The 12,940-nt window shown below is 39.3% G+C and overlaps 1 protein-coding gene across 1 annotated transcript in view; it reads left to right on the top strand.

The window, feature by feature from the left end:
• Positions 1 to 11,945, top strand: part of LOC137058405 (uncharacterized) — a 22,023-nt gene extending 10,078 nt beyond the window's left edge. Inside the window, exons 4-6 of the mRNA XM_067431660.1 lie at positions 4,958 to 6,956; positions 9,002 to 9,070; positions 10,564 to 11,945. Coding sequence (XP_067287761.1) covers positions 4,958 to 6,956; positions 9,002 to 9,070; positions 10,564 to 10,787 — 2,292 coding nt within the window. The 3' untranslated portion in view covers positions 10,788 to 11,945. The remainder of the gene's footprint in view (positions 1 to 4,957; positions 6,957 to 9,001; positions 9,071 to 10,563) is intronic.
• The last annotated feature ends 995 nt before the right edge of the window (positions 11,946 to 12,940 follow it).

Below are 12,940 nucleotides of genomic sequence, written 5' to 3'. Positions count from 1 at the left end.
AAACACTCTTAATTTTGAGTTATTTTTAGGACTAGAATAACTCAAAATGTTTGGACTAGAAACAAGACAAAAATACTAAGTAAGAAAAGTCTTTTTTGCAGTGAAGACAACTAAAGCCGGGCATACAAACGGGCAATTTTTGCTGTCGTAAGAGCTCGCAAACGATTTTTTCACTCGTGGAAATCGTTGATCTCGTGTGGTCGCGGCTCGCAGTGTGTGAGAGTAATTACGATTGCCGTCATGCAATACTGGAAAAGTAATATGATTGGCTATTTTCGCTATGACGGTTGCGTCAGCACCAGCTTCAGACACGCCCTCTTATCTCTCACGAGTTGACGCAGAAGTCCCGTGTGAATTGGCGCAGACGAAACCGATCCCCACAAAGAACTACTACATAAAATCCCAGTGAAGGCTGTTTAATTCACGTGTGTGTGCAGACAGAGGTTGACCGGTTAAATGGGCAAGAAGAGTTTTAAGATGAAGTAGATTTTTTATTTTCTCCCTATTTGAAATATTATATATAATATATTAGTGCAAAATGTTGTTTATACTTTTACAGAATGTGTCACAGTTCCTAAATGAAAATGAAATTTTTGTACCAAGACTAAGATAGACTGGGAATAGCATGGTAAGTTCTCAGGTCACAGCAAGCAAATCAAAAATGCTTGTGCTTAGAGCTGCAAATAGCATTTATTCGCATTATCAATTACTCAGTGAATAATATTCTTACGTGATAAGTCATTTGGACTATAAAATATCAGAGAACAATCAAATTTGCTTCATCTTTAGTTTAAGCCCAAAATGATGTAATCAGATGTCGAGATACACCGGTCGACCGGCCAAGTGCCGTAATCTAAAAGCGTGTGCATCACTGGCTAGGTTTTCATGCACAACTTTTGTTTCAGTTGGACTGAATTCATTCCGATTGATGAATCCTAATGTAGTGTTTACATGAGCGTTAAACAAAGCCATCGGGTTGATGTGCACATTTTTGTCACAAGCGTCAAATCAGAATACATTTTATGACATGCGCACACGTGCAAAACATTTTCCAGCTGTTTGCGCATAATAATTATTTTCCTACATTGCGTCTTTATTTGTTTTGAACAGCAGACTTAATATTTATCCATTTCTGGTCATAATTCGGAGACATTGAGCATATGAACAGTTTTTATCACGCAGTAAAAATGCCCCTCCACACCCAAATTCAGTCATTTGTAGATGAGAATCCAAAACAAGTACTTGGTGGGTACAAGTACGTTGTCCTGCTCCACTTCACAGACACTGAGTGAAAGGATAATTGCAGAATGATGGGACACTCATTTATCACACCTTATTCAATAGGAAGAACAGCTTGTTCCATGCTCCATATGTTATTACACTATTTCTATGTCATTGCTAATGCATACATGTCCTCTCGATCGGATTACAAAAGGAATAAACCACCTTTTTAATCCGATTGAAATTTGATTCAGTCATTGATTAAGGTGTTTACATTAAGGCTTTCAAGTCCGATTGAGCTGTCAGAAAAGGATTATTTGGTTGCATGTACAAGTACAAGTCATCTCTCAAACAGCTTGAGAGTCGCAAGAGCCAAACTCAGTGGCTCATTGTGCTTAAACGGTCAAATACACACAAAAGGATGTCAGAATGCCTGTCTTGGTGAGAATTTAGTTACACGCAGTCATTTTTTAAACGTAAATAGTTGAGAAAATTAGCGAAAATTAACATTATATTGGATCCTTGCATAAACTCTTAAAGTGACAGCAGCCTAATATTCCTGCTAATATCAAAGAACAGAAGAAAAAGACAATCACTCTCTGCTCTATACTGTGGGATTACTAATTTATAAATTGTTATATCAAGGTTCCAATGTAATAGTATACAAACAGTTTGTTATGTACATAATGCTTTACAGTTTGGAGGTTCAGGTTGACTACATTCTAAGGAGATCAAGCTAATCAGTCTTTTGTCTTTATGCACTTCCTGATCTATAAGCAACATTGTCAGAGTGATCACATTTGCATCTATTCGTCTGATTGGCACTGTTATGCTGATAGGATTTGGATTGGTGGTCTGATTGGCACTGTTATGCTGATAGGATTAGGACTGGTGACATGGAAATGTGTGGGGTGTGTCCCTTTTACCTAAACAACATGTGCATTCCTTTGTTTAGATTGTCTCCTCCTCTACTGTGTAAATCCCTCCCCCTGAAATGTGGATAAATTACAATGTATACCATTTAGAATTGGACTTGGACGACTGCAGCCACAGACGGCACGTGTGTTTCTCAATAAAGAGGAACGCCTGCCCGAAAGATATTCCCAAGCTCTCCTGGTCTTCACTTCTGAGTTTCCAACAATACTGAATGAGTTAAAGTGAAATAACTTTAATTGTGAGCATTAATCTGAATTTCATTTTTACAAAGAAGACTGTGCAGTGTTATTTTACATTTTATTTCTTTAATTTCTGTAGTATTTCTTTCCTGAATACTAACCTACTGTTAGACCAACTTAAAGCCATGTTTATTTCATATCGCTCGTTATTCTTTTGCATTTATTTGTGCAGTTGTTTGCTATTTGTTTATTTGTTCTTATTTTATTATTGACTTATGAAAATGAAAATTTAGCATTGAAGAAAAGTAGGATTTTTTGTGTGTGTGTATATGCTGTCACACATACAAAAAAAGAATTTGAATCGTCCAAGAAAATTGCAATCGACGCATCTCTGGATCAACTGTACTAAACCCCCAAATATTGAAAAATATTGAAAAATTAATTGATTATCAAAATAGCTGCCAATTTCTGTCTGTTAAAGGTGCAGTTTGTATATTTTAGTTGCATCTAGCGGTGATATTGTGAATTGCAACCACTCACCCCTCCCTTTTAAAGCACTTATTGCTTGTTTCTACTGAGCGGTACGGTATGCAATTTTTACAGTTTATATTCTCAGAAGTCGTGAATGGTACCCTAATTCCGAACCGTACCACTTTTATTCACCCTTCCGTTGGGGTACCTCGCACAGTAGTTCAGTACTAAAGGGTGAAGCTAGACTCACTGAAGAACGTTGATTGGTTGACAGAGAATCGTCATTTGCGGGGCTTTTTCGGCTGTTTTTCCTTGCAGTATGCAGCCTTGACTCAAACAAAGCATGTCTTCTTGTGACAACAGCCACATGCCGAGAAGCAAGAACGAGATCTTCGGTATGTCGTTTATTGTTGTTTACTGTGTCGCTTTCTTTTTAGCGTGAGAATGGCATTGATCGCTACACCACGCCTTTCATAAGCGTACTGTTGGCATCAGGGCCGTGTTAAGCCTTTGCGGGGCCCTGGGCTAAGCTTTTGCGGGGTCAAAAAGCTTTTTAAATCTTTTAAGAAATCCTACAGGTCATAAAGAACTTTATTTCTCCACTTTCAAGAAAAGACGAGAGCTCTCCATTATGTCTCCCTATTTACCTAAATGTGACCAGTCACGGAAAGTAGGGACTCAAGTTGGTTCTGGGGGATTTTAAGTTATTCACGGATTCTGAAAGTGTAGTCTACAAGCTGTCCAATGATGTGTAACACAAATCTGATAGTTGGAGAAGTTGTGGTCAACTGAATGTATGCCTTTAGAAAAGTGTAAACGAGAGAAAACAGCCTCTAAAGTTTTGTTGTTCTCACCTGCTGGGAGTGACAATAGTGCTCATTTACATCTCATTTAGATAAGCCACACCCCCTGTAAAGCTGCATGGTTGCTAGTAACGACAGACGCAACGGGAAAAATCGGACCGCATACTACTAATAATAAAGATGCTAACATTACCATCTAAAAGCCCATTATAGTAATGGGTTTTTTTGGCAAGTGATACGATGCTAACGATTACAATTAAAACGTCAGTTAAGAACAATAGGTATGTATGGGAAGGTCTAAATATGAGATAAGTGTGTGTGTTCTTAGAATGAACACAAAACGACAAACTTTGGTGTTTATGGAAACACACCCCATAAGAAACAGAAAAGTATTCTTGCAAATCTTGTTGCCTCCAATGAAATAAGTCGTTCGGGCACACTTTCTGTTTGCCGGGGTCTTCTTAGTGGATGTACTGTGCGTCTTTCGAAGGGGATAAAGACAGAGAAATAGGTAAAGTTCCTGACCCTGGCTGTAGTGTAGGAGTAAGGCGCATGTCATTAAGTTTTGACGCATACCGATCAGTGGTTCGAATCCACCTTTTGCCACACACTCTAACCGAGAAACACTTATTAATAAACACATGTTAGATGCTTTTTTCCACTAACATTTTCTCAATTCTTTTTGAAAATAAAAGCCTTTCCGATCTGATATGTGATGGGAAAAGGGAGTAGAGAGATTGTGGCAAAAGGCGGATTCAATCCTCTGATTCGATACGCATAATTACCTCGATTAAAAAAATAAATAAAAAAAAAAGGATAACGCAAAAGAGAATTCTCTCGGGGGCCCCCTGGTGTTCAGGGCCCTGGGCTGCAGCCCATGTTGCCCATTAGGATAACGCGGCCCTGGTTGGCATTAGAAACCCAAGCTCGATCAGGATTTAACATCCCAAATACTGAATGTACTGAACCGTACCATACCGCTCGGTGGAAACAATCCATTAGAAAAACTACAGTGGCCGACACAGGACATCTCAGACAGCAGAGAGTAGCTAGCGCTCTGTAGAGAAGTTTGTCCATTTAGGGCTACCGTAGAAACATGACGGCGCAAAATGGCGACTTCACTGTAAGGGGACCCACAGTGTGTGTAGATAGAAATGCCTCATTCTAAGGTAATAAACATAACGGTTCATTATCAACGGACGTTATACACCACTGAAAACATAGTTATGTATATTGTATATGTATATTATATATATTAGATCCTAATAAATACTACACACTGCATCTTAAATTTGCTGATCAATTAATTAATTGTGGCAGCTCTGTATGTTTTTCTTTTTATTTTAGATGAAAGACATGGATCTTCAAGGTTCCTACGATCTCTATGATTCTACATCAGATTCCAGTTCGGATTCCTACATTTCAGATATCTTTTCCGAGACTGACAGCGATGATAACCTTATACCAGACCAGACAAAAATTCAGCTTCTTGACGAAATGGATGTCGATGAATCCGGCTCAGCGAGTTCCCCCGTCGGTGAGACGACGTCAGACAAAATGAGCTATGATAAGCAGAGTCTTACATCGGAAGAGTCTGAAACGGCAGAAGCAGAACCCAGCTCAAGCCAGGACACAAAAGACGGCATAGTTGTCAGTGCATACCAAAAAAGAGGTGGCAGTAGAGTGTACAACAAGAGACATTACTGCTTGTATTGCCGTAAGCCTTATGCGAAGATGGCACGGCATCTAGAATGTTCACATAAAAAGAAATCTGATGTGGCTCAAGCGCTAAGCTTTCCAAAGGGTTCCAAGGAGAGAAGAAAACTGCTAGATTATATTCGTAACAGAGGAAACTATGCTCACAATGCAGCTGTTGTGAAATCAGGAAAGGGGGAACTAGTGCCATTTAAACGGCCACCTAAGGAAGCACATGCAGATGACTTCATGCACTGTGTGTACTGTCAAGGGCTTTTTATAAGAAAGGTCCTGTGGCGACATATGCGTTCTTGTAGACTCAAACCTCGATCGGTCGCCCCCAAACCAGGAAAATACCGCGTTCAGTCTTTGTGTAGATACACGGGGCCTTTGCCGTCAAACATGTCTAAACAACTGTGGGGAGTAATCACTACCATGACTCCTGACTCAATCACAGACATAGTGAAAAATGACAAAGTAATTATTGATTTTGGACAGCACTTGTTAAACAAAGGTGGGATATCAGCCAAGAATAAACAGAGCGTGCGAGAGAAGATGCGAGAATTGGGAAGGCTGCTTGAAAATGCCAGGAGAGTCACCACCTTAAAGACGATGAAAGATTGTGTAAATCCAAAGAAGTACATGGAGACTGTCAAAGCTGTCAAGTACACATGTGGGTATGACAGTGAATCTGACAAGTACTTGATTCCAACACTTGCCACCAAGCTTGGGAATTCCCTGGTTAAAGTGAACAAAGTCTTAAAAGCTCAGGGTTTGCTCTCAAACAACAAAGAGCTTGTGAAGACTGCCAGTGAGTTTCAAGACCTCCACGAGGAGAAGTGGAACGAGATGATCTCGGCTACGGCTTTGAGAAACATCAAGGAAGCAAAGAATAACGTACCCTCTCTCATGCGCTTTACTGAAGATGTTCAAAAACTGCATGCACATCTCAGTCAATTGCAAGAAAAGTGGTCCAGTTCACTGTCTGAAAGTCCCTCTGCTAAAGCCTGGTCGGAGCTGGCGAAAGTGTGTTTAGTCCAGGTGATTCTCTTCAACCGGCGCAGGGAAGAAGATGTGGCGAGCATTCTTTTGTCTGCGTTTTTATCAAGACACACTTTAGATCCGCATCTGGATGTGGGCTGGGCGCTCTCCGAAGTGGAAAAAGTACTCTGCAGAAGCTTCTCAATGATTGTCACCAGGGGAACGCATGGTTGGCTAGTTCCAGTTCTTCTGACTCCAAAAATGTTGTGTGCCTTAGAGCTCCTTGTTCAGCAGAGAGAGGCCAGTGGCATTCTGAAAGACAATGGATATTTGTTTGCCAAACCAGAAGGCATGACCCATTTCCAAGGGTCCGACTGCCTCCGTGGCTTTGCCAAGGCGTGTGGCGCAAAGTTTCCCAAGTCGCTGACATCGAACAGAATGCGAAAGCAAGCCGCGACCCTTTCGACAGTGCTGAATATGACAGACACGGAGATGGAGCAGCTCGCCAACTTTCTTGGATATTACGTAATAATCCATCGGGAGTTCTTTCGACTCCCTGAGAAGACCCTGCAATATGCCAGGATCAGCAAAGTCCTAATGGCTCTCGAGCAAGGAAGATTAGCTGAGTTCCAAGGCAAGACCTGGGATGAAATTGGGATCGGTCCTGAAGGTGTGTTCATTTATTTTGCTTTTTTGTTCGTTTTTTTGTGATCACCATCTACTCCTTTCTGCTTAATCTCATTAGCCAGGTTTCCATCCAAGGTTTTTTTTTGTGCAAAAAAGGTTTAGCGCATCAAAATGTTTAGTTTGTGTAAATGCAGATCATTTTTTCAAAAGGCGAAAATATTTTCCGATTAACTTTAGCATATAAATTCTGTCGACACTTCAAATATCGAGAAAAAGGGCTTTAATGCAAATAAATGTGGTGTCATGACAGATTTCGTCTATAGCATCTGGACTCGAGGCGTTGCTCCCGTTAAAGCAGCGTTTCTCTGTAGTTCAGGTGCATTAAATCTATTATATTCATATTATTAAATTGTATATAAGAAGAAGTTTTATTGATATAGAGCCTTTCCAAAAGGACACTTAACAGAGGTAGCTGAACAACATTTACAGTGTACACACAAAGACAAAGTGAGAGAGAAAAAAAACATTCAAAACACATATTCAATTATTTTATTACTATTGGTAAGAATAAGATGTGTTGCCTCTCAAACATCATCCATCCTTATTTTTGTAATTTTGTCTTGTAAATAGTCTCTATAACAAAGTAAAAGCACTTTTATACTATAATTTAATCATATATAATAAGGTTTTGTTTCAAAAGAGATGAGGAAAATATAGTGCCTTGAAAATCTCTCCCATAAAACTCCTCTCTGTCAAACGAAAGAACGCTGTTTGAGTTTTCACTGACAAAAAGAAGATCAAATAAGCTTCTGTCTGAATAAATAAAATGTATTGCTCAATGAGATTCTGCTCCCTTCTGGAGCCTGTCCCTAGTGGCCATTCGGGGAATTGGAGTTTAAATCACCGAACCCATGGGCTTTTTCACATAAAGGCTGTTCATCAGTCCTGTCAGAACAGTTGTCCTACTTCACCATGATCTTCTGATTAATATTTCATAATTTAGTAAAAGGCCTAGCCTGGATGGCAGCCGAACTTAGCCCGCCCACAAAATGTTTAGGTTGGGCGATTCGGTCTGGCCTCGATCCATAGAGGAGTTATTATCCGCGAAAAGAAACTGTTCGGACCAATGAAATCCTCAGGGCGGGCTTTAGATGATGATGGACAGATGATCAACAGTAACATAATCATCACGTCATCAAAGGGGTTTGGGTTATATTTGTTCAAATCTTAGACGAAGAGCTTGTTTGTAAATGCATCACCTTCATAATTTCTCTCAGAAATGACGATCATGTTGGGTAAGTACTCTGTGTATCATTAAATTATTTTACTTTTTTATAAAACCGGAAAAAATCGTTTATTCCAGCGCGCGTGCAGACAGGGTTGCCAAGTTTTTACAACAAAACCCACCAACTACTAGCCCTAAACAATAGCTTCTCGGGGAGTTCTCCGGGGGAAAAATAGCGTTTGGGGGGTAAAATGTGTGTTATTTTGGAAAGATTGCCTGCTAAAATTAGCACCCATGGGGCTGAATAGTCGCTTCAACCCACAGACATAGAAAACAACCCGCGGGAAAAAACGCAGGAAAGGACTTGGCAACACAGTGCAGTTGAGCTCTGTTGACGTCGCTCTGCTGCTCTGATTGGTTGTAGTTCTGTCCAATTGAGGTCTTTCCTGGTTGGGTTGAAACGCCCCATAATCACAGCCCAATGGAGCATCAGACTCATATTCTGACTAGAGTTGAGTATGACCACGTCAGGCTATAAAAGGCCTATTATTCCTGTAAATAGCATACACTGGCAAATTGCACCTTCTGCATTTTACAAATATTTGGGATGCAAAAGATACGATAGAATTTGTGATTATGCAAAATGATGTATGGAAACGACTCAAGGGCAGATTTTTTTAGCAACACAAACAAAACTTATGTGACAATGCGTTTTTTTAGGGATGACACACCATTTTGTCGGTAAAAGGCCAATTGGATGGAAACAGGCTGGAGACAAATAAATGCATATTCTCTTTGTTGATATTAAAACAGTGGAGAAAGTGTTGGCTATTGTTAAGCTGTACTTTGTATGACCTCCACAGAAAAGGTCCCGAACTGTGATGAGGATGACGGGCACATACAGCAGGGACACACTTCAGCGACTGTTTATGGTTTGTATTACTCAACTTCAAGTAGCTTTACTATCATTTGAAACAATTACTATTGTTATGTCTTGTATTTCTTTGATAAAGTAATTCTAGTTTAAAGTAATTCTTTGAACATGCTAGATAGTATGAAAAACAAGATGGATTTATGTTATTAGGTTCTGAAATGAATTAATTAATGCATGAAAAGTGAACCCACAAACAATGATCAGATTTCAGAATTTCCCTTTGAAGACATCACAGTATGTGCTTTTAGCAAATGATCATTTCAGTCCAAGGGACAGGATGGAGAATCAGTGTTTCACTGACAATAATTAGGTAGAGTGAAAATGATTTACCTGGACTAAAGATGATGCATAAATAGTGAAGGGCTGGACCAGAATATTCCAATATTCCTTTGTTGGGTTGATATTCGAATATTCATTTTTTCTTTGTGTGTGTTTTTTCTCACACACCTAGCATCCCCCTCAAAACGGTTCTCATTTGTGGTTGATTATGTTAACACGTAAAATACAATACTCTTTTTCTTCCAGTTAGAAAAACCTTATAGCCTTGCCGTTTTTTAATAGGATGGACAGTTGAGGAACCCAACCTTGTTATACTTAATAAATATATTTGCTTCTTCTTAGCCTAAGGCCGGAGACACACTGCAAGCGTGGTGTGAGCGCGGCGTTTCTGTTGCGTATCATCCGCGGGGCGGCTGCCTGAGAATGAGAAAACTCTGTCTTTGCACACCAGAAGCATGTCTGACGCGGCGCTGCTGCTGCTATTAATGTACTGGGAAGCCCTATACTGCATGTAAAATTTAAATATATTGCCTATTGATACAGCAAAGACAACGTCTGCAGTAGCCTATTGGCCATACATATCTATGGTATTGACGGCTAAATAGGCTACAGAATATTTCGTTCTGTATTGACAGGTTTAATATTTCAAAATCGATAATTATGTTGTTTTTTATTATTACAATTAGGCCTATATCTGCATTTCTGTTAACCTACAGACTTTCAAATATGAAAATGTCATTTATTAATATGTATTCTTGTTAAAATGGCATATAATCATCTTTTTTTCATATGCTATTTTGCTATTTTGCCAGCAACACTCACTTAAATAGGAGCTTTTACAATTTGCTTTGAAACCAAGTCTTCTCGTCAGTCAGCTCCTCAGTCTCGTGATAACTGAGATCTGACTCCTGCTGCTGATCTGTGCTGCGACTCTCATTCGGCTCACTCTTACTGAACTAAAGGATTTTCACTAATAAAATATCAAAATGACGGTGGGTGTGCAGGTGCTGTAACCAGTGTTATGCCTGAACACCAGTAACACCGACTATCTCATTAAGACTATTACCCGTTATTATCAATTTTAATGAATCTACTGCGAAATAAAGGAGCTTGTTACTGGACCGGACCTAAAATAGTGTTATAGGATTCCGAACTTCAGTTTGAAATTCCAGCACACAATATTCTTCATCCTTTTTTTCTTACCCCTTTCAGGTAAAATCACCCAGAGGAAGAAGCCCTGGCAGCAGACAGAGGTGCAGGCGGTGCAAAGGCACATGATGCATTTCATCACATCTTGTACTGTACCAGCAAAGAGTGACTGCGAGAAGTGTTTAAAGGCTGAACCAGAAGCTCTAAAGGACCGGGACTGGAAGAACCTGAAATTCTTCATATATAACCGTATTACAGCTTATAAAAAGAATTTGCAGTGCAAATAATACGAATATTGCCAACTCTGGCAGTATGTATACATTAACCTTTTTCATGTTCCAAGTGGTTCCAGAAATACCTACTGAGCTTCTGAAGAGGTCAGAGCTCCAGCTAAACTTGTAGGATATTGATCAACTTTATTGTTCAACCAGTAATTTTTGGCTTGTGGCCTTCATCAATCATCATAAGAACACCACATTTGAAATAAGGCAAAAAACGACAGATTTAATACACACATATATAAAATGTTTCAATTTCCTACAAGTTTTGACCTCTAGATTTTGTTTATATTTTAATGTCTCAACCTGAATTTTTTAATACTTTTTAGTATAACAATAGTTTGCTTTGAGGTTCATTCGACGTCATTTGATGAGTTTGTTCAAAGTTAAATTCAGCTATTTAAATGTGAGGTGATGTTTTGAGGTTCAATTACTAGTTAGTAGTAGATTTTTTTATCATGGTAGTAAGTACCAGGTGAACTAGTACCGGGTTTTTGGTTGTGGTTAAAAACGACCAAAGAATGGTTAAACTTTGAAGTGGAAAGGTTTAAAGATTAGACCTGTTGGTTTGATATGGGTTTGACAATATTCAGATTATACTCTTTCAAATCTTTGTATATAATAGAGAATAGAGGACTTTTTTACTGCTTCATTCACTTCAATCTCACTGATATTCCTGTAAAATATCAGTCAATCAAACCAAAAATTCTGTGTGTTGTGAAGATGACTACATGGACAACACCAGCACACACTAGGTTTCACAGGCAAGGCTTGAGCTAGTCCCGGGCTAAAATGCATGTCGGAGCTGTTTATACTGAAAGAAACGTACACAGTCATATCTTAAATCAAGTCAGCGCCATTGTTTTCTCTCAATATGCACACCAGTAATGTTTTTCTAAGGCATGTGAATGAATATTACTTAGATGTCCTAATTGAACTAATCCTGACTTAATCTAAGCCCTGTCTGTGAAACCGGGCGTATGTGTTCTATGCAAGAGTGAGACTTGGCATCAATAGCACCGTTTGCTGGCCTCACTACGTCATTATATCTAGTATGAACAACTAATCTGATGTTTTGTACTTCTACTGTATCATTAATTCTACTTAGTTGTAAATTAAACCCTGTTTAAAGACAAATGAACAAATTAAATCTGAGGATTCACTTAATGTAAATGCATATTATTTGTTATTAGTAATATACTTGTTATTGTTGCAAGGTAAATGGGAAATTTCAAACGGGAAATTATGTTATTTATGCAAATGAGATTAGACATGTTCTCATGATTTTTCAGAAGTCTGGATGTCTCATGGTCAAGTCATTAATCATCAGTTCACATAAGTTGTGTATTAGCTAACAAAGCTATGTTTAGTATCCCTATTTTTGCAGATCTCTAGAACCATTAGAAAGGAAGGTCCTCATCGGTTTCAGTTTACAACAAATGTGGAAGCAAAATGGCTAAACAAAAAATAAACTCATACAGCTATATTATCTTCACAAGCACAGACTGTTTTTAGTTCAGTCAATATTTAATTTTTCATTTATACATTGTATTGCCAAAAGTATTGGGAAATCCAAATCACTGAGTTCAGGTGTTCAGTCACTTCATGGCCACAGGTGTATAAATCAAGCACTAGGCCTGCAGACGCTTCTACACACATTAGTGAAAGAATGGGTCGCTCTCAGGAGCTCAGTGAACTCAAGCGTGGGGCCGTGATAGGTTGCCACTGGTGCAATAAGTCCATTCCTGACATTTCCTCACTATGAAATATTCCACGCTCAACTGTTAGTGGGATTATAACAAAGTGGAAACAATTGGGAACAACAGCAACTCAGCCACAAAGTGTTAGGCCACGTAAAATCACAGACCGGGGTCAGCGCATGCTGAGGGTCACAGAGCGCAGAAGTCGCCAACTACAAAAAACGTACAGCCTCCAAACTTCTGTGGTCTTCAGATGAGCTCAAGAACAGTGTGTAGAGAGCTTCATGGAATGGGTTTCCATGGCCGAGCAGCTCATCCAAGCCTTACATCACCAAGAGCAATGCAAAGCGTGGGATGCAGTGGAGTAAAGCAGCCGCCACTGGACTCTAGAGCAGTGAGATGTGTTCTCTGAGGGACCAGTCACGCTTCAGTCTGACAATCCCATGGACGAGTCTGGGTTTG

The sequence above is a fragment of the Pseudorasbora parva genome, chromosome 22 (genome assembly GCF_024679245.1).
Source record: "Pseudorasbora parva isolate DD20220531a chromosome 22, ASM2467924v1, whole genome shotgun sequence".
Classification (NCBI taxonomy): Eukaryota; Metazoa; Chordata; class Actinopteri; order Cypriniformes; family Gobionidae; genus Pseudorasbora; species Pseudorasbora parva.
This window is presented reverse-complemented; position numbering and strand designations above follow the sequence as displayed.